This window comes from Mauremys reevesii, linkage group 19, assembly GCF_016161935.1.
Source record: "Mauremys reevesii isolate NIE-2019 linkage group 19, ASM1616193v1, whole genome shotgun sequence".
Taxonomy (NCBI): Eukaryota; Metazoa; Chordata; order Testudines; family Geoemydidae; genus Mauremys; species Mauremys reevesii.
The window spans coordinates 19675330-19700663 of record NC_052641.1 but is presented as its reverse complement, the minus strand read 5'-3'; the positions used below and the strand labels follow the sequence as shown (position 1 = coordinate 19700663).

At 51.6% G+C, this 25334-nt stretch overlaps 1 protein-coding gene across 8 annotated transcripts in view; it reads left to right on the top strand.

Moving 5' to 3' along the window:
* The window catches only part of EGFL7 (EGF like domain multiple 7), a 30799-nt gene extending 6133 nt beyond the window's left edge, over positions 1-24666 (top strand). For 2 of the 8 annotated variants that reach the window (XM_039506029.1, XM_039506030.1), the window contains exons 2-10: positions 404-473; positions 9109-9306; positions 11674-11796; positions 12287-12399; positions 14094-14189; positions 16258-16431; positions 20259-20323; positions 20750-20912; positions 23522-24666. In XM_039506029.1, coding sequence (XP_039361963.1) covers positions 9227-9306; positions 11674-11796; positions 12287-12399; positions 14094-14189; positions 16258-16431; positions 20259-20323; positions 20750-20912; positions 23522-23544 — 837 coding nt within the window. In that variant the 5' untranslated portion in view covers positions 404-473; positions 9109-9226 and the 3' untranslated portion in view covers positions 23545-24666. Of the gene's footprint in view, positions 1-403; positions 474-3079; positions 3216-3482; positions 3622-5878; positions 6024-6288; positions 6425-9108; positions 9307-11673; positions 11797-12286; positions 12400-14093; positions 14190-14385; positions 15425-16257; positions 16432-20258; positions 20324-20749; positions 20913-23521 lie in introns of those variants that run through there. The other 6 variants (XM_039506034.1, XM_039506032.1, XM_039506033.1 and 3 more) reach the window with 6 other exon arrangements.
* The last annotated feature ends 668 nt before the right edge of the window (positions 24667-25334 follow it).

Genomic DNA, 25334 nt, shown 5'->3' with positions numbered 1-25334 from the left:
TGGGGGGGGATACTCCCAATTTATACCAGTGTAAAGGATCATGCTCATGCAAACCCCACCGTGAAAATTTGTCCTCCTGGACTTGTGTTGCACAGGAAAAAAAAATGTACCATCCGAAGGATGGACGCTGTCCTACAATAGCGCCAGTCACTTCTTTCCATCCATTCCCCACCAACATATGCTTGTATTTTTGTAGTGTGGTTTCATTATAAATATTTGCTAAAAGTGTGCATTGAGATTGGGCCTGATCCTGTACTCCTGCTGCCCCACCCAAATAGTCCGGAGGGAGAGTTGGATGCAAAAGGAAGCCGAAGGCAGGCCCAGAATGATCAAGATCTGAATCAAGGAAATCATACGTCAGGAGAATGGCAGTGCATAACCGTGGTTTTATTTGTTCCAACAGTAAGAAATCATGGTGCCGTTTAAAGGAAGCATCCTCCGTTCATGACAAATGACTGATTTCAACAGATCAGGTGAGTGGCACAGCAGTGAAATGAAATCCAACACCTTTACGGACAAGCTTTTCACTTGGCTAATAGAAATATACTCGGAAGCAGAGTTCCATAGCGGGCACTGTTCTTTTCCCCCAGGCACTAGTGCTGCAATAATAGATTGTGCATTAAGATTATTACTGTCCCTGTGAGGCTCTTGGGAAGGGCTGTCCGTGCTTTGAGTTTATGAGATTAAATGAGTTTCAATAATTCCCCAGGGGTAGATGGATCCAGACGGAGGAATAAAACAATTCCTGTTTCGTGCTTACATAATGCAAGATGCTACACAAAGGGGAACTGCCTTTTCAATCAGAGCCAATAACCTTTTCCTTTGATGGGTTTGGTTATCATCTCTGACTCTAGGGATCCGGACTCCTCGCACGTGCTCACTCCATCTCATCACACGCACGGCATCTCATTCTCCACTCCCCTGCTCCCTGTCATTTACACCCAGGGCAAAGGGGGGATAACGTGCTATCAAGACACAACGGCAGGGCGAGTGTCTCGGCTGATGGAGCTCGGGCGCTAGCTGAGGATCTGGCTCGTTGTGTTTCACGCTCACTTTGCACGGGTGTAAATGAATGCACAGCAGTGGAGAATCAGCCCCAGTGCATCATGACCTTGCGCTGGGGCTGTAGCACCAACCTTCAGCTGATGTGACTATGGACAGGGGGCAGCTGAGCTTAAATCAGCAGCTGCACAACTCCCAGACAGTAGAAATGCCAGCGATTTCTGAGCTGCTGTTGTCTATCTGCTAACTATTTCCCCTACATGTGCTAAAAACAACCAAACAACCCAAGCTAGAGGGTAAAAAATATTCCCATATGGCCCATACCCTGACCTTCCTTCACACGCCAACTCCTGCTGACTTTGGGGCAAGTTCTGTGCACGGCCAGGTGACAGGAGACTGCGCTAAATTGTTTTAGGAACAATAGCGCTACTTTGCTCTAATTCCTTTACGAGGGAAGATGGAGACAAAGGAAATCCCGGTTTGCACAAAGGGACTGAACCATTTTCTTTGATAGTTGACCAAGGCGTCTAACAAAGTACCATGCAAGCCGAGGAAGTCTGTGGGCAGCTGGACCATTGGGCTTGATGTGTTCCTTGTAGTGAAACTGGGTTAGAGGAAATGAAAACGCATCGGGGACACATTTGGGCCGTAGCATTTATGCTTTCATCTTACTCTGTTGTGTGATGTAATGTGTAAGGAGCCGATCCTGCGAATGGCTGAGCACCACTATCTTTGCTAAAACTGGGCCCTATGCCCCTGAGCTTTGATGCCTGGTTCTTGGAGTGTCAGAGGATTTGTTAGGTCAGATTTATATTGAAAAATTAGATCGACCTAGCTACGCCGCTCAGGGCTGTGAAAAATGTTGCGCCCTGTGCGACATAGCTAAGTTGCCCCTTTGTAGGCATGGCTAAGTTGAAGGAAGAATTCTAGCATTGGCTTAGTTACTGCAGCTCGTAGAGGTGGATTAACCATGGAAGTGGAAAAACCCCTCCCTACACTATGGCACTACAGTGGCACAGTTGCAGCACCGCGGGTGTGCTGCCGTCGTGGCTGCCCTGTAGACACACCCTTCGATGTTTTGGTAACTTGGAGAGTTCTGAAGGATATTTCACTGACTCACAGACAAGAATTCAAATTCACCGTAACTCATTGTTAGCGTACAAGATGCTCTGATAAATAATGTCATTCCTCAGTCATGCACCTGGGACATCCAGACCTTCACTGCTGCTCTTGCGTAGCTCAAAAACCGCTAGAAGGAGTTTTCTAAAGTTTTGCAAAGAGAAACAAATTGGCTTCTGAGCTAACTCCTTGTGTATTGAGTCTCAGCCTACATTGAACTGAGTTATAAACGTCTGGAAAGAGAGTTTGCAAGTTAGACTGAAAAAAAAAACGCCCAACCCTTTAATCACAATGACTGGGACCACTTGGAAATAAAAGGCAGAATTAACCTCCACCACCACACAAAACAAAACAAACAAAAACACCCCGCCCCACTATTTCCATGAAGCAGGGGGTAAAAATTGCTCTGAAGTGCATTTAAAACAAATGTGGAAAACATCTGCGCCGTTAAGGTTCAGATGGTTTAGTTTTTCATTCTGCTGGGCACATGTTAAACCAAAACCCCCCACCCCACGGTGGAATGAGCTCTTCTCCCGGGGGGAGCAGCAGTCTATAAAGCAGGCAGCTTGGGCTGGTTGGATGGTGGTGGAGGGAGAGCAATTTCAGCACCCCAAGAAACAGAAGTGGGGAAAAACTAACCCCAAGAGCTTTCAAATTGCAGTTGGGTTTGAGATGGGGGGGCTTGGCTTGGCGCCCCCTAGCGAGCCCGACAGGCAGGTGAGCAGTTTGGGTTTGGCTAATGGTAGCCTGGAGAGCGAATCCTTGAGCCACATGACCCGTGTCTTTGGGGGGCGGCTGGGTGCACCGGCAGCTGCACTGAAGGGACCCTCGCCAGGCTGAGCGTTGACAGAGGAGTCACTAGCCTAGAACTCAGACTCAGTCGCCACCCGCGGGCAATCCGCAGCTGGGGGGCGCTGGCTTTATCGGAGCGCGCGTTGCTTTCCTGGGAAGGGGGGGGGGTTAGAAACCGGTTCAGGGTACCACGGGGCACCCCGCTGGGATCCCCCTTCGCGCTGCTCCTCTTTGCACGGCCCCGCCCCGCTGCAATGGGTGAGCAGTCACCCCAGGACACGATCCGGATTCCGGACCCAGAGGTGAGCCCGGAGGTGAATGTCAGGCGCAGGTGCAAAGGCCAGGGAGGATTTCCCCCTCTCGGGGGGGGGGGCGCTGCAGGTGCCCCCCCCCCGGTGGGGGTGTTTCCAGCCGCAGGTTGCGTGTTTCCTCGGTCCCCTGAGCTGCTTTGTGGGTTTCAGTCCCGCGGTGCAGGGCTCGGCTCTGATCCTTCCCATGAGCTCATTGGACTAAGAGAGGGACGCGGCAATGGAGCGGGGCGGGGGGGGGGAGGAAATGCAAAGGGGCTACACACCGCTGGCTGCTCCATCAAGGAGGCAAAAGCTGGGGGCAGGAGCTCCTGCGTGTGCGCCGCTACTGTGGGGCAGGCGAGCTCCGGGGAGGTCTCCCGCTCTCTGCAAATTCCCCTTCCTAGGACCGGCAGGAAAAGTAAGTAGGCTGGAAATCGGAGCTTGTAACTTCATGGCTGGACCCTGGCTTTGCAAACCGCTCGGACCAGGGGGCTGGAAAGTTTGGACTGACGTGCCTTGAGGTCCCCTCCCTCCCCCCAGCTTTGCAAGTCGGATTCCTTTGCACGCGCTGTCTGCTGGGTCTGTATTTGTGGGGGAAGCCTCCTTGCAGTGGCGGTGGGGGGGGGGGGGAGCGGGGATGGATGCACTGGGTTATTTGCAAAACCTGGCGCGCTTCTGCGGGAGCGGTTCCCAAAGCTGCAGGCTCAGACCCGAAAGGGGCGATCCTACGGGGCCAGGTGGGGAGTTTGCAGAGATGCAAGGTAGCAGCATCACAGATGCCGCTGCACCCGGTCAGCCCAGGCGCGCGGTGGCTGGATCAGTCGGAACGAAACTGACAGCGGAGCTGGCGGCTTGGCCTGGCCCGGTGTAGCCCCGTGACAGGGGGTTCCCCCCAGCAGGGTTCCCCTGGGTTACTGGGACAGCAGCGCGCGCCCACCCCTGCAACACTTGGCTGGTCTTTTGCAGGGGAGCTGACTGGCTCCAGGGGTCTGTTTGACCCTTAGTAAAGGCCCCCCTCTAGCGGCTCTGAGACTGAAGTGCCCAAAGGAGGGGAGGCGGCGAGAGGCACGTTATGGGCAACTCTGTGGTTCAGGAAGTCGATGGTTGTTGACAGTTGTCTTAAGTGGGTGATTGACCTTCAGGGTTGACAATCTTAGCAGAATCCCATTGCGCGTGCAGAAGGAGACACATCTTCCCTGTACGCCACAAGGGCAGACTTTGGATTCATCTCTATTTAAAAAAAATGGTTAATTTTAAAAAAAGATTCATTCAAACTCTTAACCAGACACCCCAAAGTTTGGCAAAGTTTGGATCTGAGCTGGGCTCATCTGAAATTTTTGTCTATCTCTATCTATTTAATCTTTAGCACCACTTTTTGCAGGATCTAGTCATAATATGCTTAGTGAATATGACATTTCAGCTACACAGCATCCTACCACAGCTGCCTGTGGAATACTAATGAACCCCAGCGCCCATCCTGGCAGTCTGGAGGAAGAATTGCTGTGAGTAGTTTGGGGATGAGTCGCTGAGAAAGTTGCTCTGTCTCTTGCTCAGGTCCAGAAGAGTTTGAGTTACTCATCCCCGGGTAGAATCGGGGCACTCTCGTGATGGGAACATGACTCCCAGATGTCCCACATGATGAATGTCAGAATGGATCCGTCAGGAACGTTTTCACTCCCGGAGGTGAATGGGAGCTGCAGAGCTGAATCCTCTTGCGCCACTTAGAAAATAGCCCCTGACACAATGATTCAATAATAGACTGTAGCTGGTGCTTGGGTTTCAGCTACAGAGCTGGAGATAGTAGCAGAGTTGACACACAACATGTGATAATGTTTTCTGTTGGGTCCCGCAGTAGTTTAGGCAACAGCTCTGAGGGCCAGAATTTTAGCATATAGTTTTGGATAGAAGTCAGATGCAACCACTGGAATCATATTTGGCGACAGATGCTCATATTACAAGGCTTTGATGCCTCCTAGCATTTCAGGAGCATAGCGCTACATACAGTAGCTTTGTATGAACAGAGCAACAACATATTTTACATTATAAAACTTGAGACACACTTGTATTGCGTTGGTTTTTTGTTTTGTTTTTTGTTCTTATCACACAAAGATTTTTCTGGTACATCAACAGAAGAAGCATTGTTACCGCTGCCAGTCATTTTAGAAAAGAGATCTGAGAAAAGACAACGCTAAATTACAATTTGACAAAGCAAAGAATCCTGTGGCACCTTATAGACTAACAGACATTTTGCAGCATGAGCTTTCGTGGGTGAATACCCACTTCTTCGGATGCAAGAAAGCTCATGCTGCAAAACGTCTGTTGGTCTATAAGGTGCCACAGGATTCTTTGCTGCTTCTACAGAACCAGACTAACACGGCTACCCCTCTGAAATTTGACAAAGAAGCATTAGGCGTTTTCTGCAGCTCTTGGGGGTCCTGGCTTCCTATGTGCATTAAACACATGTGGAACAGCTCTAATTTGATCAAGATCGGATCTTTATCTGACACGGAACAACCCTGATTTTAACACACATGGAGGTGGAGATACATTCTGACGGGTTGGGGGGGGGGAACAATTCTGTTTTAGACTCTTTGATTTTTAAAAACAGAACAAAACAAATTGTCCTTTGGGACCCAGGCCTCTAATCCTTTGCCATCCCCATGCAGGCAAAACTCCTACCTCTGTCGGTGGAGTTTGGTCGAAGGTCTGAGATGATCTTGAGGGTTTGATTTAGAACGTGGAATTCAGTCTCATTGAAGAAATACCATTGGGATGGAGGATTATGATTTCACTGAGAATTTGCACCGTACTCTAGCTGAGGTGAGGTCGGAGGGAATTAGGAGGGTCATCAGACCACCCAAGAGTTTTCTTTCCTTTCCATTGGTTGTTGACGTTCTTATTTCTGCCAATGAACCGAAGCTTGATTTCTTGTGGAGGCCGGCACCACAAATAACTAACCAGAGGGTGAAATTCGGTGGAGAGCCTGGGGATAAGCCAGCCCTGAATACAGGATGAGCCCCACCTGAGTGGGATCACGTCATTCCCTATAAAGAGCAGCAGGTGGCTGCAGTGAAGCAGGGGGAGGTGGGGGGATTCCTTGGGAAACAGAAGCCGAAGGAGCTGCAGCTGGCTTGAAGAAGCAGCTGTTGGGAAGGCATTGAATTGTACTGGGGTTGGGTCAGAGTGTGTTTAAGGAGTGAATACATACACGGAGCTCCCAGGTGGGGAGTGTTTTCATTTTCTTTGGACTGTTGGTTGTTTAAGGAACCCTGAAGAAGGGGAAAATAGAGGCAGGGCACTGCACAGCTCGCCCCTGGCCACAAGGGGGTGCATGGGAGGCAGCCCAGAGTATCAGTGATCCGAAAAACAAACTATTTAGGATTAATCAGACAAAATAGGGTGATGCGATGGCAGCCTCTGTGCCTTTACAAGAAGAGGGAGGTTTGCTCATCAGCCTTCTGATGGAGTCTGCTGTGCTTTTTGGGGCCAGGTGACTTCAAATGTATGGATCTAGTCCATAGAACGTCAGGGTTGAAACTGAGCTCAGGATTTTAACCAGCTTCAAGCCAACCGTCTCTTTCTCAATTGCTTCTGTGGGCTGTTTCCGTCAGATTCTCCAGGAGCCCAATCCAGTGCCTGGGCATCACTGCACTTGTCCTCTTCAGGGATACAACCTGCCTGCTAATATGAGTCCCCTCATTGGCTGTAGCTGAGCTAATCCAGCCGCTCCTTGAGCAAGAGCATTTGGAGCGAGGGCCTGTGTTATCTTTTCTATAGCCCTTCCTCCTCTGTTCTGGATCTCGCTTCCCCCTCTGCTCCAGACCTTCCTCGGTGCTTCTGACCTCTTCCATGGTACCCCCGGACATAGGATCCAATCCACGAGGAGTTGGTTTGTGCCCCATAACCATTATGAGCCACGCGGCCGCCTTGCTCTGCTTTGAACCGGACGCTCAGCTGGCGTTGCACTGGGCTTCAGTGGAGCTATAGCACTTGACACCAGCTGGAGATCTGGAAAGCTGGAAATTCGTCTGAAGAAGTGCCATGACACGAGCCTGGACCATTCCAATTCTATTTCCAGCCTTGATTTCCCCTTTTACAAGCTTTTTGCTATATCAGTGTGATAATTCCCCATTTCCATGGGGTCGTTTCTTATTAAGCTTGTGTCTCCCAATAAAAGAGGTTTGTTTCAGAGGGTGCAGTCAGAAAGGTGAACCCTCTTTCATTGTCATGTATTTGATTTGGTTTTTTCTCCCTTTAACTTCCGTCACCTGGAGGTCAATGGATTGTTTATATTAGATGTCATTATTGACTCGCTAGAACTCTGCCTCGTATATTTGCCTCTGCTAGCAGAATCAATGCCTCTTTATTCCCAACTTGGTTAGTATTGGCTTTGCAGAGAAAGCATCCAGCCTTCTAAAGCACTGGAGAGGACCCTTGTGTTTAAGAGGGAAGGAGACCCCATTTCACTATTTCCTTTGGCGAGAAACATGCGGCTTTATGATGCCATATATATTGCAGACCTTTGTACTGGCCTCCCTGTCTGGCACTAGTGGCATATTTCAGCTCAACAAGCCATTTACTCTATTCCTGGAAAAAGAAAATCTTAAACTTGTGGGGCCAGATCTTCAGAGGGTGTAAATCAGCATAACTCCACTGGCTTCATTGGAGCGATGTGGGTATTTATGCCAACAGAAGATTTGACCCAGAAGTATTTAATGTGACTCAGATGCGAAATAACAATGACCCTCTCTAATTTTTTTTAAGCACTTTTACATGGAACACCCTTCAGGCTCAGCTCTGTTCCCTTCTTTTCTTATCCTTGCTGGTACATGCACAATGGTTTGGTATCGGAAGGCTGCTGTGCATGCTGAGTTGTATACAGTGACTTGAGAGCTGCAGGTTGCACGGGTGCTTTGTTATTGTAGGGTTGGCCGGACATACTGGTTTGTTATTACAGGGCGACTCGCTTGTGAGGGCTGGGCTGCACATGCTCCACTGTCAGTGTAGGGTGACTCATGAGCAGTGGGTGGCTGGCATTAGCGACGTTGGTTTATTTAAAAACCCATCATTGGGACTGCTATCCTAAAATCACCAATAGTGCAGTAACAATGAGGCTGTGCCAGATGCTGTACAGACAAATGAGAAATGCCAGTCCCTGCCCCAAAATGCTTAGGGTCTTACGAGACAAAGGAACTATTATTATCCTCATTGCCAGACGGGGCACCTAAGAACTTAAGTCAGTGGTTCTCAAAGCTGGTCCGCTGCTTGTTTAGGGAAAACCCCTGGCGGGCCAGGCCAGTGTGTTTACCTGCCGCGTCCACAGGTTTGGCCGATGGCGGTTCCCACTGGCTGATTCGCCGCTCCAGGCCAATGGGGACTGCAGGAAGCGGCATGGGCCGAGGGATGTGCTGGTTGCCCTTCCCGCAGCCCCCATTGGCCTGGAGCGGCGAATCGCAGCCTGTGGGAGCCACGCTCGGCCAAACCTGTGGACGGGGCAGGTAAACACCGGCCTGGCCCGCCAGGGGCTTTCCCTGAACAAGCGGCGGACCGGCTTTGAGAACCACTGCCTTAAGTGATTTGCCCCAGGTCACACAGGGAGATTTTGGCTGAGTCGGGAATTGAACCCAAATCTCCTGAGTCCCAAGCCAGAAACATCACCATGAAATTATTGTTGTTGCCGCTGCACTTTTAAAACCTACTTCGCTCCCGCTGCGTCATTGTAAGAGCATATCCCGCATTGCTCTGCTAGTGCACAGCAGGGAAATGCCCAGTCGCTTAGCGTGAAAGCAGCACCACACCTTGCTCCCCTGCGCTCCTTTTTCAATAGGCCCAAAGGGGGCCATTGGAATGTCACCGTCCCAGAAAGGGATGCGGCATGGTAAGGTCATTATTCTTTTGGTTCCAGGGTTCCCCACTGAAGAGACACATGCAGTAAGAGCCAGTGCTTCCCATCAAAGAGCGACACCCCTTCATGCCACACAATATCGCACAGCAGGAAAGAAAGAGCCGGCAGAGGGCAGGAAATGCAGAGAATCAGCTGCCTCCTCACGGGATTTGTCTTAATCCTTGGTGTGACCAGCGCTGAGCGTTTTGCCCGGTCAGGGTAAGCCTCTTCTTTGTCCATCCTTCAGAAGTCTGGCTTGCCGCATGCATCCCGCTGGGCTTCTCCGCAAGCCACAGTAAGGATTGATTGTGGGGGCTAGGCTCAAGGAGACATGAAAGGCCAAGTTCAGAAGTCTGCTGCACATGGATGAGCGGCTTTCGAGGTGTGGGGACAGGCAAGAGACAACCTTGCAGATTCTTCCTGGGGTAGTGTAGGTCTTGGCAAGCTTTTGTGGTATTTGTTTGCTGCGTCTGTAAAGCAGAAAGCCATCCAAATACATTCAAGCGTATCAGTCTAGTTCCATGCAGCACACACACAGAGAGTGTCTTTGCCAGTTGACTTGGGGAGTCAAAAAGCTAAATAGAGCGTACGCTGCTCATGATTTCTTATTGTGTCTTTAGTGCACATCCCTGCATGCATACACCCTCCCTCAAGCATAACTGCACACCCACAACCAACACACCCACCCACATACATGTACACACTCCAGATGCGCCCCCCCGTACACATGTATATATGCACACACACACAAATGACTGGTTCACCACGTTCAATATTTTGCCACTAGTAGCAGCCAATATGAGATGCATCAGACTATGGCAAAATCTCACACCCCTAAATCGGCAATGTTGTAGATGATGGAACAATTCCTTCCTGACCACAGTGTCAATCAATTTGTGCCCTGAAGCATGGGATTTGATGACCCCTATCTGATCATGCATAACTGCTATTATTATTGTTCTTAGAGATGGGTTTGAACCAAACCCCAGGATCCAAACACACTTTGAACTGGGGGGAAATTCAGATTTGGATATAAGCTGGGCAATGAGCTCTCAGCTCTGTAATGGGTCAAAACAGCATCCCAGCTCCAAAGCAAAACTTCCCCTTTGACTGCCATGTTAAAATTTAGGGAAGTCTGGATTTGACTTCTCCCCCTCCCGCCCCAGTTAACTCATTTCCCACTAACTTTGGAAATAGTGATATCTGGACCCAGTTTTGTAGTTCTGACCTATCTTGTTTGGTTTTACAGAGTGACCCAGCCCTTACTACAGTATTGAATCTTTTGCAGTCCTGAAGTCTACAAGCGGAATCTCTCTCTCTCTCTCTCTCACACACACACTGAATCTCTCTCTCTCTCTCTCTCTCACACACACACACACAAGCTGAATCTCTGTCTCTGTCTCTCTCTCTCTCACACACACACACACACTGAATCTCTCTCTCTCTCTCTCTCTCTCTTTCTCTCACACACAAACACAAGCTGAATCTCTCTCTCTCTCTCTCTCTCTCTCTCTCTCTCACACACACACACACACACACACACACACACACACACAGCTGGTTGCTGATATATATATACACACACCCAGAGTAGATAGATCTATATAATAATGTCAGCAAAACTGCCTCTTTCATACCATTAATCCAGCAGGGTGAAATTAGTTACCCTGAGTTAATGGAAGGCATCTGATGTCAGTGTTAATTTTCAGCACTTTAGTTCAAGTTTCTAATTTGTCTGGGAAGCTGACACAACTAATCGGGTTTCTTAATGGGCTTCTACTCCAGAGCCTAAGATCGGTGTCACACAACATCCAGCTGAACAGAACTTCTCAAGCTGGCAAAAGGCAAAACGGTGCAAAAATCTTTAACCAAGAACGCTTTGGATGTGAATTTTGTGAAACGTTTACTTTGTGGGTGGGCGGGGTGGGGAGATCCAGATCTACTTTAGAGCTACTTCAGTGGAAGGGATTTTACCCCACTGAGCAGAATCTGGTCCTTGCTGTGGATTTTTGATCATTACCTAGGTGTTGTCTTTCAGTGCTGCCACAGTCTCGGAGCAAAAACAAATCAAAGGCCAGCTAAAAAGCAAATGATTTTTCTTACCGCGTTGACATGTCCCCTTTAATCTGCTGTTCAGGGGGAAATGATTCCCCCACTAATGGATTTGGATTCCTCTCCTTTGCACAGTAATTTTACAGCAGCCTTCGGAGGACTCTGTTCGGGAACTTTGCATGACAGCCACCCAGCATCCCGGAAGTAAGGGAGCCTTAGCAATTGCATCTTAACCGACCCTCTGTGAGGTTTGTGGCCAGAGTCTCTGCTAGTGGAACTTGGCACAGTTCCATTGGAGGCATGGGGCCATTGACGCTAGCTGGGAATCAGGTCCCCCATAGGCCAAATGCAGCCATGGAGTAAGAGGGCACAGTTGCACAGAAGGCAGTGGCGTTGCATCCTCTTGCACTGGAGCTGCGTTTGCCCCATGGAGGGGTTTTCACATCACATTCCTTACCTGCATTCCGGGCCTGATCCCCATTGCTCTATGCCTGCCGCTTTCGCTTCGAGTGAGACACAATGCCTTTTGTCTAGCCGCAGGGTGTGCTCTGCAGAGATGCAGAACAGAGCCGCTTCGTATGTGGAGTCCCACGTGCAGCCTGTCTACCAGCCCTACCTCACAACGTGCCAGGGACACCGGCTCTGCAGTACGTACAGGTGAGGAGAGCAGCCTGCTTCAGGGAATGACGGGCGCCATTGCTGCAGACAGGTGGCATCTGGAATAGCCCGTCCGCTCCAGGGTTGGATTACAGTGTCCGGGGAAGCTGAGTACAAGGATTCGCCCAGAGACACAGCATCTCCCCGGGGTGCTTAGCAAAGGGTTTGTTCAGAGGTGTATAAGGAGCGATCACCCTGCACGCTGCAGGGAGGAAGACCATTCCCCCGTTCCCCTGTTGGGAGAGCCAGCCATACTTGGTGTGGGCATGGCCCCTACTCCTGGGAGCATGTGGGCAGGGAGGGATAGGGAGTGGGCAGAGGCAGGCTGGCACAACAGGGGAAGTAAGCGGCAAAGGGATGAGCTGGTTTACTCCCCAACCCTAGGAGCTCAGTGGGGGAAGGATGGTGACTCTCCCCAGGGCGAAGCAGTCGGCTCTTTCCGCACCCCGTACAGGCTCAGTCCCTAACACTTTCCTGACCCTTATCGCAGAACCACATACAAGGTTGCCTATCGCCTGGCCTACAGGAGATTTTCCCAGCCCATCTATATGTGCTGCCCTGGATGGAGACGGGCAAACGGCCACGCAGTCGGATGCAGCAAAGGTAAATGAGTGGCAGAGAGAGACGAATATGGATTGTGATGAGATTGCAGCATCTCCCCTTTGGTGCCTTGCTCCTGCTCCCCTTCCACTTTGTTTTAGACCAGTCTTTTTTCATTGACAGCGGTGGCATTCTGCCTGATCTACCCTGGTGTAAACGAGAGCAGAATCAGTCCCATAGCCTTGAGAGGGACAGCTGCCGCCTGGCTTGAGCACTGACCTGGAAGTCAGGAGATAGGGAGTCTGTTCCTGACTTTGGCAGGGGCCCTGGGCAAATCACACCCTCGTGGCGTCTCCGCGCACCCATCCGTAACACAGGGATTGGAACTACTACGCCCACGTTGGCAAAAAGCTTTGTGCTTTGAGATCGCTGAATGAAAAGTATTAGCATCCTGCTGGTGGGAGGGGCTCTCCTAGTGCAGAGTGCTGGAGAGAAGGAAATACAGCGCAGACAGGGGTTGTTAACACCCTGCAAAGGGCTCTCAGCACCTCTCTGATCACGACCTCTGTGTGCCTCAAAAGCCACTGCCCTTGTTACCAGATCTGTCTGAAATTCGTGTAATTCTCTCTTGTACTAAGCTGGCACTTATCCTTCCAGCACCCGCCTGTGAGAACAAATCAGTTTCAATTAGCCATTCATTTATAGCCTGGCTTTGCTTGCCTTGCGTATGTCGCTTTATTAGCTTGGCTTATACCAGAGGAGAAATTAATAAACCCTTTCCGCATAAATCAGCAGTAATGGCACAGCTCTGCTTTTAGGGGGAACTAGTGATGTGCAGCACAAAAGGAATGCCAAGCCCATCAGAGGCTAATCTCTTACCAGCTCAAACCAGACTGCAATATACTAACGCTTCCCAGAGCCTGTCGCTGATTGAGAGCTGCTGCAGTCCCCCTCTACACCCCTCCGACTCCCTGCACAGACGCTGAGGACGTCTTCCTCTTTCCAGGGCTGAAATGGGTTAAGTTACAAATGAAAGTGTTTATTGCACTAGCGAACACCAGTGGAAAGGCTTTCCAGGCATCAGCTCAGGGCCATTCAAGACACCATCCTAGATCTGTTGCTTCATTTGAGGAGCTCCCAGAGTTACTAGAAGGCTGTATGAAAATGCTGAGTTTCTGGTGCTGAATCCTCCTTTCTGATCTGCTCAGGGATCTCTGACGAACTCTGGGCCAGATTGTGAACCTCTTACTTCCACTGGGAGCAGCTGTTTGCACGTCGTCTCGTTGCTGGCCCATGGGAGCGAGGCGTTCACAGCCTTTGCCCTCTGTGAGTCACTGGGGGTATTCTACCGCTTGTCTCACGCAGAGCGCCCGTCTGCCTCACTGGGAGTGCCACATGCTGAGCGTAACACAGATCTGCGTCACATGGAGGCTGTTGCATTCCCGGGGTGGGGTCCTCGGCTGGTGGCAAGGGGCCGCGCTACACTGACATTAATGGAGCTATGGACATTGACACCAGCTGAGGCTCCGGCCCCACATTTTCGCTCCCCTTTAACGTTCGCCCGAATTCTGCTGGCGGCCAGGAACATTCTGCAGCACAAAGGCCTGGACAGGCGCTCAGAAGGCGCCTGCATGTGTAATAAAAATCTCCCGGCCAACAGGAATCTGCAATGGTGGGAGCACGTGCGCGTCTGCGTGTGGCGGGAGGCCCAGACTTATGCCACGGCAACATTGTGACCGTGTGTTATTGCTTTACAGCCATTTGCAGGTTGCCTTGTCAAAACGGCGGGAGCTGTTCAGCCCCAGACAGATGCACCTGCCCCCCAGGATGGATGGGGAAATCCTGCCAGACAGGTAACAGCTCTGGTGCCCCTGTTTTGTATTTCAGTGTCTCCCCTTTGCCGGGGCGATGGGAGCGGGGTGGGGGATGGCGGGATAAAGCAGGTGACTTGAAGAAGCTGATGTGCAGTAGCTGACAACAATCTCCTGGATAGGCCAGTGGCACCATGAAGAGCACCCAGGCCTAATGGTTTCCTCTGTTGGTTCTCAGCAGGGCGTGAACGTGAGCCGTGCACCGGCAGAGTGCCAGGCCCGTGGGCTGAGAGAGTAACTCCAGGCTCTGTTAGCTGTCAGAGCGTCTTTACAGGGACCCAGTGCGTTTACCCAACCCGTGAGACCAGCTGCGTGGTGCCTCCATTCCATGCTCTGGGTCAGCCCCGAGATACGTGGGCGCTGCCTCCACAGGGCATCAGCTCTGCACCCGACGCGTGTAATGGGCCAGCTTCGTGCTGCCCTTGCCCTTGTGCCTTCACCAGTGGTCAGGGCAGGTGCTTGTGCAAAAGTCCCTCCCTGCTTGCTGGTCGGTGAGCCCCGTCCAGTGGAACAAGGGCTGCCCTCCCGGGGCGGGGCATTGTCGCTCACGGGCAGCGCTCGGGGAGGGACTGGCTCGCGGCTCTGGGCTCTGGCACTGGTGACTTGGGGCAGGTCACTGACCTTCTCACTGACAGCAAAGGGCTGGAGGGGTGGGGGTGCGGGGAGCGCTGTTTATGCCCACAGCTCCCACTGAGCAGCAGGCAGGTGGTGGGCCAGAGCCAGCCAACGGCCTCATTTTGGGGGCTTCATGTTACACCCCTGGGGAGCATGCATAGGCCTGCCCAGCCCCAACCCAGGCATCCAGGCCTGTCGCAGCCTTTCTGGTGCTCTCCAGGAGTAACTATGGATTCGAATGGTGTAAAACCTGTCCCAGGCTAAAGCAGAGCCCAGTAAGTCCAGTACGTGGTTGGAGGCAGATGCCGACGGGTATAAATCAGCTCTCTTGAGGCCGGTGAAGCAGCGCTGATTTCCACCAGCCGAGGAGCCGGCGCATTTGTGATACCAATGCATGTGTGTGGGGTTGAAACACTGGCTTAGGCACGACTCACGGGCAGGCTGTAGTGACAGCTTGGATCCCAGGCCCAGCTCAGAGGGCTGAAGAGATTTTCCTGGTGCCTAGAACAGACTCACGAGGAGGCTGTCGTGCATGTCACTGTGTGGGCGTGGCGTTAATACCCCGCTGTGCGAGGCGAGGTTGTTGGGCTTTACACACACACACACACACACACTCGAAAGGCTGATAGCACCTCACACACACACACACACACACACACACACACACACACACACACACACACACACACACACACACACACACACACACACACACACACACACACACACACACACACACACACACACACACACACACACACACACACACACACACACACACACACACACACACACACCCGAATCGGGGAGCGTTTGGCTCCAGCTCCAGAATTAGGAAGCGTTCAGATCAGGGGCTTTGTTTTTGCCCTTTCTAGACGTCCTGGGCCTGATGCGTCATGTGGCTCCTCCCGTTTTACCTGGTGTAACATCGGTGGCGTAAAACAGGAGTAGGGTGACCAGATGTCCCGATTTTATAGGGACAGTCCCGATTTTTGGGTCTTTTTTTTATATAGGCTCCTATTACCCCCCCATCCCCGTCCCGATTTTTGACACTTGCTGTCTGGTACCCTAAACAGGAGTAACAGTGACGAATCACGGCCATGAAGTTTCGCTCCGGCTAGAGGCGAGACCCGAGCTGGCTGCATTGGCAGCAAAGGAGATTCTTTACTCGGGCAGCTGGGTACGGCCAGACGCTGTGGGGTTCTCTCTAATCCAGCCTGCCGTCACAGCACAGGGCTCTCCAGCTTGGGGTCTGGATTAAGCTGTCCCACACGGGGTGGCTGACGGCTCTCCCGTCCTAGCTGTCCCACGTATGCTCTTGGTGAGGGGGCCATGTCTGGCTTGGTGGTGTCAATCTGCCGCGCTCTGTGCTAACCTGCTCCCTGATGGCCCGCCCCCGGCCCGAGCCCCTGTGACTTTACCCCTCTGCTTTCAGCCATGGATGAATGCGCTGGCCCAAGCCACGGCTGCAGCCAGCATTGTGCCAACACGCCTGGGAGCTACAGCTGTGCCTGTCGGGCTGGGCAAAGGCTCTCCGCCGATGGGAAATCATGCCAGGCTTCGGACCCCCCCACTGAGACGGAGGCCTCCCCTGCCCTCAACCGCTCAGGTAGCACAGCGTGGGCTGGGGCTAGTCCTGGGGCGTGTTGCTGAATGGTAATTGCATCGCCTGCCCCAAAGCGTGCGAGGCAGTGGGGGGGGGGCTCTAGGCGCTGGAGCAGGGGTCTGGGGGCCAGGATTCCTGGGGTCCATTCTGACGTGTGACTCTGTGGTTTAGCTGTAAAATGGGGATAATGGCTTGCTGTGAGGTTTAACTGATTACTGGGCCAGACACCCCCAGCTGGCAGGACGTTAGGGGCTTTGGAAGCCAGCGACTGGCCGGGCCGGAGACACAGTGGCCAGCGGGGAGACAACCGGGTCAGCCCAACGTCATCGTTTCTCTGTGCGTGACTCCAGAGCCGCGAGGACGGGCGTGGCGGCGACGCTGGTGCCGGCCCATTATTACTTTTGGTACGCGCTGTGACACTTCAAACTCGTACCGTGAGTAATAATGCGCTGCGGCCAGCCCTGGCGACAGACGGGAGCCGCACGGGCGGAAGGGCTGCGCCGGCATGTACGGCCATGGATGTGATCCCCACGGCCTGCCCCCTCTGCTTTCTCCTCCCCCAAGCCCCTTTCCCGGGTCGGGGCCATCCCTGCAATCTCCTCCTGGGCTGTTGCAGCATGTTTCGCAATACGGCTAAGAGTCTGTCATGGTTATTTTTAGTAAAAGTGACGCATGGGTCACGGGCAGCAAACAAAAATTCACAGGCGCCCGTGACCTGTTTGTGACTTTACTAAAAATAACCAGGGGACAGGGCTAAGTAGGGGGAGGAATGACAGCCGGAGTCCTGGGGGATGGGGTGGGGGGGGCTGATAGTCTAAGCCCCACTGCCATGTGGGGGGTGGGGGGGTGGGGCACACAGCCCTGGATCCAGCGGCCTCAGCCATGGGGGTAGCCATGGGGGGGGGGCGGGCGCACAGCCCTGGCTCTGGAGCTGGTGGCAGCCGGGGGGGGTGGGGGGGCAGGGGCACACAGTCCCAGGTCCAGCCACAGGGCGGGAGGGGGGGTGTGTGTAACAGCCCTGGGAAGCCGCGAGGTGGGCGCACGGCCCTGGTCCCTGGTAGAAGCTGCAGGACGGGGAACACGGCCCCAGTTGCAGCCCCCGGTGGAAGCCGTGGGGCAGGGGCCCACACGCCCAGTTCCAGCCCCAGCCCCGGGGCAGGGGAGCGCATGGGCCGGGTCCCAGCTACAGGGCAGGGGTGCTGAAGCCGAAGAAGTCATGGAATCTGTGACTGCCGTGAGCTCCGTGACAACACTGTAGCCTTATTTCTCACTGATTCTGCCGTGGTAGGAGGTGCACAGTTCCACCCCCTGCCCCGGTTTCTCTATAGAGCCGTGCAGGAGGCAGAGGGCTGAATGGGATAGAGTCCCACCCTCTTGAGCAAATTCTTTGCTACGCCAGCTGCCCGGCCCTGAGGACAGCAGCAGTGCGGAGGGCGGTGCTCTAGGCAGGGTGCAGGTGCCATTTTCCTCTTTGCATGCGTCGATGCAGCCCCACTGAAGTCAGTGGAGCTATGCTGGTTCGCCTCCGCAGTGGAGCCAACCCCGGTGTTGCTGTCATCCAAGCCCATGGAAGGGTAGGACACACCGTGCATATACCACAGCCCAGCCTAGCAACACCTGCTCCCTTCAGCAGACCATCAGTGGCCAGTTGTTTGGGCTTTGCGGACGGAGAGAAGGCTCCAGCGAGCTCATTAAGTGAAAGCAGGGCCCTGCACAAGGACAATTGCTAGCCGGGGGTAATGAGGCCTCCCCTTGCTAACGGCACCTGGCTGCAGCCCACTGTTGTGTGCCGGGTGTCAGACCATGCCTGCTTTGCTGGAGGAGCGCAGACCCCAAACCGCCCTTTGAAATCCTGCCAAAGCCAAGGAATGAAAACAAATCACTTCTGAAATATCTTTGGCACCTGAGCATCTCCACGGAAAAGTGGCAGTGGCTGACGGCCGTCTCTTAATACCCTTTGGTGGAAACACAGGAGGTTACTCCAGGGCTAGCTTAGTTACAGCCAGACAATAATTCTAAACATTCATCTCGTTCCTGTTCAGAACAAAGATAATTCCCCCCCACACCTAAGACACACACATTTTGGACCCATGCTGTGCTACCCTGTGAGGGGAAAAGGTGAACTGGTCTCAGCCTGAAGAGCAAAGGCTGGTTGTAGTTTGTGGGGTAATGTGCCCATCAGGATTAGGGTCAGAGGCTGGGGCATGGCCAGCTTTCTGTGTTCCTCTGCCTTGTGGTTTGCTGCACTGCAAAGACCACCTTCTTCAGTAAGAACCGGCATTGCTTGACTATATTAGTAGCTTGGTTGCCTGGTTTAGCCAGATCCTCAGCAGGTGGAGAATCCAGACTGGTGAATCTCTGGAAAAAAATAATAATCTAAGGGCCAACCCTTTGCACAACCCAACTGCACAACCCCAGTGGAGTCATAAGATGAGAGTAGGTTCCCCCCGGTCCCCTGTACAACAAACCCACTTTCAGGAGCGTAGAGGGGCCAAGCATGCAGAAGGCACATTCATGCATGCAGAAGACCTTGCCCTGCAGCCCACCCCACAGCTAAGACCTTCCAGAAGTAAGAATCCCGAAAGCCGAGGCTCTGCGAACACATGGTGCAGAGCTCTTCAAGTCCCAGGGCAGAAGGGTTTCAGAATAAGGCAGTGGGCCCCAACGCGGTGCCCACGGGCGTCATGGCGCCCGCCTAGTGCCCAGCAGGGGACCTGCCGGGGACAGAGAACTCAGGCGGCGGGCGCGGTGTTCTCTGTTCCCAGCAGGTGCAGGGCCTGCCTAGTTCCCAGCAGGGGAGAGACGCTGCAGCCCCGCGCCTGCCAGGGACAGAGAACTCTGGGGCTGCAGGCACCGGTGTTCTCGGTCCTCGGGGCTTTCCTCCAGCTTCTCTCTGGATTCGTGTATTATGTAATATTAAATATGGGTTTTTTTGTATTATTTCATGTACAAATACAAAATAAGCCTTGAAAAATTGTTGGCGCCCGCCACGCTCTTCTGAAAACATGAATGTGCTACTGGTCACAAAAGGGTTGGGGACCACTGGAATAAGGGCAGATTAATTAGCTGACAGGGGTCAGTCACTGGCGCTCCTCAGTGGCTCAGCTGAGGGAAGTTGTGTGTTTTCAATCAGCCACTGGTGTCCTGGCTGGTCATTACCGCGCAAGCCCCTTTCCATAGTTCCTGGATTAGTTGAGGGAGTGGGGGGGCTGCTGGTAAACTCTCGGCCGGGATTTCTAGCTAGTACGTAGACTGATAGTGGGGACGCCTGAGCTGTCGCTTGTTTTCATTCCTGCAGCTGCTCAATGAACCGCGAAGGGAGCACGCTGGTCTCAACAAGCATGTCAGAGTGTGGCATGTGGGGTAGCAGAGAACAGCCAGCTCATTCCCTCACTGTCAGGCAGACCTCCGCGTTAACCCTTCGGCTGCTGCTCCCCCGAGGGTTGGCAGCGGCACCTGGCCAGGTTTTCCCAGGCTCAGTACACACCACCAACTCCACCCTGTTAGGGGGCTCCTGGGTTTTTTTGCACCTGAGAGGTGTCCGCCGTCACAGCCCGGTTTTGAGGATGACAGTTCACTTTAAAAAGCGACAGAGTCCTGGGGCACCTTATAGGCTAACAGACGTATGGGAGCCTGAGCTTTTGTGGGTGAATATCCACTTCGTCAGATGCATGTCACCCACGAAAGCTCAGGCTCCAATACGTCTGTTAGTCTATAAGGTGCCCCAGGACTCTGTCGCTTTTTACAGCTCCAGACTAACCTGGCTACCCCTCTGATACGGTTCACATTAAGGAATTTTATTAATTCCTGTGGTGTTTTGCTCATGGCAGGCGCCTCCAGTGAAATGAAGGAAGAAATGCAAGGCCTCCGGAACCGGGTGGAAGTGCTGGAGCAGGTGAGCTCTCGCCAGCGAGTGCAGACAGAGATGCAGGCACTTGTACTTCAGCCTTTTTTTTTTTGATGTGCTTTTAATTCAGAGTCAGAGTATTTGGCTCCACTGACTCATTGCACAGCTGTTCACATCTGGAATTTTTGCCCTTCGCCTGCTCTATTTTTAATTTTGCCACCTAATCTAGTCTTGGTTTCTGGCATCAGCATTCCCCTCGGCATTGGCCACTGATTGCAGCAAACGCTGTGACAACTCTCCCCCCCAGGAGCCCTGTAAGCACTAATCAACTACCCCTAACCAGCTCTGCCAGCCTGGGAGATAGCTGAGCCGGCCGGCCATATCAGCTGGCGGCAGGTCACGCTGGGTGGTCTGAGAGTGTAATAGAGAGGGATGGAAACTAACAGCTCCTCTCCCCTCTCTCTCTCTCAAAAGAAACTCCAGTTATTGTTGGCTCCATTCCATAACCTCATGCCATCGGCAGCAGATGACATCAGCACAGACCCCATCAGCCAGCTGTTCTACTCCCTGCGGCAGCTGGATAGAATCGAGTCCCTGAGTGAGCAGATCTCCTTCCTGGAGGAGCGACTGGAGACATGTAAGTAACGAGGGTAGTTGGGCAGTGCTCAGCCAGGAGAAGGGCCTGGGTTCTGGTTATTGCTAGAAGTTGTACCAGTGCGTTGTCTTCTCCCCCTGCACCGTTTGCTATTACAATGACACTGCCAGAGACAGCGGCTCTGTAAGGCAGACACAGTCCTGCTGCTTAATTCTAATCCCAGTTCTACCACTGTGTTGGGTTACACTTCAAAGAGCCACGTCCCTCACTTGAGGGGAGCAGGTGGAACAGTGACATGCTCTGATTTACCCATTAGGAATGCACAAAAAACAGGCCATTTAAAGTACAAATGCCAGATTGCTTCCCTCTTGTAAAGCAGATCTAAGCAGTAGAACGGCAGACATACCACGCACGTGCAGACCAACTGGATCGGTTTTGTCTATGCCACAGTTAATCTGCTTCTATGCTAACTCCAAAACCATCAGCTTGTAATTAATAAAAGATGGTCACAAACAGCCGGAGTTTCATTTCAGAGCTGTTTGTGCTGAATCTGATCCCTTCATGCAGCATCCAAAGATAATAAACAGCTGCATGGAGATCACAGAGTTTTGGGCAGTGGCGAGGGTACATATTATCTCAGCTCCTTTTCATGCCACTGCTGTTCAGGGGCCATAAGCAGCTACATCAGAAACTGCCTCAGAGTCTAGGGTTTGTGGGTGCAGTGTCGGAACTCAATCCTTAGTGAAACTCAGTACAAAAGTTAACAGTCCACGTGACTTTGGTGAGTACAGAACTAGTCCAAATCATGAGTACAGGGAATATTGGGGAAAGTTGCTCCTAGAATTCTACAAGCCATTTTTTTCCCTGCAGTGCAGCAAATCAGTGCTGTTTAGAAAAGGCAAAATTGCACCACAACTTTGAACAAAAGCATTTGATGAAAACCTTCGCTTCTGAAAAAAGTATAACTAGCTGAATAAAGACCAGGCATGGGGCTTAGTTTCCCACCAAGATGTTTGCGCCAGCTGTAGTTATCCAGCTAATGTGTGGGTCATGGAAATTAACCCAGCTTGGTGAAATAAGTATCAACATAATGTTTGCTGTTAATTTCAGCATACAGCCTTGTAGAGGTTTGTGTTTTCACACAGCTGCATTAATTTCAAAGTACAGAGCCGTTAGTGGAGCACTGCTCCTTAGGATAGTATGAGGTTTTATTCTCCATTACAATTTTGACGTGCTTTGTTTTAGCATGCAATTTGCCAGCCACTTACAACTTTTGCATTTCAAAGCCTTTTGTTTTCCTTTAAATGCTTTTGATCAAACTTGCTGAGAAACCCACTCACTTGTCCACTCAGGAATTGATGTGCAGCAACAATACAGCTTAATTCCTGATTAGCTACCCTGCCTCTAAACGTCCTACAGTCTACCTAGTTCCAATATAGTTGCTTATGTGCGAAAGAACACAGGCCCGATAAGACAAAGTCAATTTTCAGCTGGGTCCTGTTATAAAGGGGTAAAACTTTTCCTGTTATTTGCTTTAAACCCCCCCCCCCCCACACACACCCCCCATATGTGTGTGTGTGGGTGGGGGGGAGAACATAACAGGGGCTGCTCTGTAGTGACATTTTTTGAAACAGGCTCACTGTCTTTTAAGGACACATCCTTATCACCAGCACAATACCGGAATGTGGAGTGTGAACTGGAATATTTCCACCTTACCTTATGATGTTGCTTAAAGTTCACAACTTTAACTAATTTGTACCAGGCCACATCCTGCCAGATGGATTCCCCCGCCCCTTTTAAACAAGAATGTTGAAAAATTAAAGATGGGAACTAAGACCCGTCACACTAAATTAAATAGTATTGATAGTGCAAACCCTGCCACTGAACAGGGCTTAGAAAGGTAGCTGGAATTCCCTTCCCTCCATCCTCAGTTTTTTAAAAAGGGGTGTCTAAAGGCTTCAGTTGCAGGCACAGTTTTGCTTCTGCACTGCTCTATGTACGGGGTACTTGGCTGTCTACATGGTGAGCAATCAGCAGCCACAGCTAGAAAAATGTAGCTGTTCTTGGTTTAGAATCAGGCCTGTCATAGCTTGGTGACCCTGTGTTAGTCTGGATCTGTAAAAAGCAGCAGAGTGTCCTGGGGCACCTTAAAGACTAACAGACATATTGGAGCATGAGCTTTCGTGGGTCTGACGACGTGGGGATTCACCCACGAAAGCTCATGCTCCAATACACCTGTTAGTCTATAAGATGCCACAGGACTCTTTGCTGCTTTTTACAAGGCCCTTAATGTTAGTTGAAGCTGGAGGGTTTTAAGTGGTTTGGGGTTGTTTTTTTTTGCGCTATGGTTTAATAGTTTCACATTTGATGTTATAAGAAGTTTGGGTTTAAAATTCATTCCCAGACTGAGCGTGTAAGGGTTCTACCCATAAATACCTAGGATCTTCCCTGAAATCTGGGACTTGATCAGCTGTGCTGGTCAAAAGTTACCCCTTTACAGCCAAACACCCTCAGATTGCATGTAAAGGGTCACAAGCTCAGCCAATTTAAAAATAAAGTCCAGTCACACCCAGGCAGTTATACTAGTACAAAAACCACTGGCACCAAGACTGGCCCTGACTAACACTAGCTCTGGAATGGTCTGATTTCAGGTTCATGTAAGAATGAACGCTAATAACGAGAGGAGCAGCACTTCACGGTGGGAACAGAGTGAATTGGTAACCCTGGATTTCCTATCTCAGCACCCCTTGACCCAGCCTGCCGAAAGAGGCCACGATGCCTTCCGCACGACGTGGGATGGAGCCATAAAGAGCTTATTTTGATACGAAGGGCCCTAGGGTGTTTTTCTAAGAATTAAGCTGCTTGGAGACTGCTTTTAAATTGGACTTAGGTTTTGCCCTGATGGCAAAGTTGTATGAGATGCTCAGGGTTATAACACTTTCTTCCAAGCACTTGGCCAGCTGGCACAGCATCAGCCAGTGCCATACGAGAGACTTGTTAAAAGCAAAACCATGTGGTGCTTAATTTGTTTCTGACTGTAAGTGAGGTGAAATCCTGGGCCAATAATTAATCGTGTGGTACAGCAGCATGAGATGAGCTGTGCAAGCAGCAGCTTGTTTAGCTTAGAAGCCTACATTCTTAGAGAACTATATAGCGAGACTTTGCTCTTGCTAACACCCAGGGGAAAGTTTTGCCTAGCCTCACATTGCTTCACTATTAGAGCAGGGAGGAGATAGGAGGGCTGGATTCTGCTCCTAGGCTTTTCCACCAACTCCTTTTTACACATGCCTGAAATTCAAACAGATTCAAAATGGACCAAGTCAAATCTGGTCACTAAAGCCTGTCCCCAGAGGGAACTAGTATACATTCTCCATTTGAAATGCTAGAGGGGGTGGGAAGAGAATAGAGATAATCCCTTTGCTTCTTAAAAACTGGCTTCATTTACACCCTGAAGCCTGGCCCACTTGCTTGTCTATGTGACGAGATAACCAGCTAGTTTTGCCAGTTAAGCCAGGCTTGGCTCAGACTGGAACTAGGAGTGGCAGAACAGCTGTATTTAAAGTAGGAACGGATGCACATTGCCAGGTTGCTGTGGGCAAAGCCTGCAGTGCTCATGCCTCTTTGCATGGTTAGCTTAGGGCTGCTGGAGGAAGGATCCTAACGTTTCTAGAGAACTAGTGAGTCTGCTATGGTACAATGCTTTCCTACCTGTAAACAGCCAGAGACTTGAGGTCTATTAGCCAAGCACTGTGTAGGGTGGTGCAGTTTTTGTATTAAAGTTATGTCCTGTACCGCTCTCGGGTATGGGCTTGTCATTGGTTGGTCAAGATGCGGAGCCATGAAGGAGCCCCAGTGGAATCCAGTTGTTTAGGGGTGTTATTCTACCCTATGTCATGACATGGGAGCCGAAGGCCACACTTACTGCTGGAGCAGAGGCAGGCTGGGGAGGATAGCAGCTTCCTTTTGCTTGCAGCCAAGGTGCAACTTGATGTAAATGCACACAGCCAGGCAGGAAGTTGCAGGTAGAGATGTCTGCATTTCCCCCCACCTCCTGGTCTTGCCTATGGCAAGGGGAACAGAGTCATGGTAGCCCTGGGGAAGGGTTGCAGTAGCATCTCTTCTTCTCTGCCTGAAGGGGGCAACAGGGTCCAGCGGGAAGCTGAGGGTACAAACAACTGGGTAAGGAACATGTCCAGCCCCTCCACCCATACATGGGAACATGGACGCTAGAAGCCCTGAAGTTACTGGCACCCTTTAGGGCAGGCACCAGCTCTGCTTGCACCCAGTGGAGGGCCTGCTGTGCCTACAGCCTGTTCCTCTGCCCTGGGGAAATAGGGGAGCAGAAGGGAAGGGCTGGTAAAGGAAGCGACTCAAGACTAGCAAAGCTTTTCTGCTCCTCTCTCCTGCCGGTGTTTTTACAGGGAGGCGAGGGTACTTACCTTAGGGTTGGGAGGACAGGAGCCG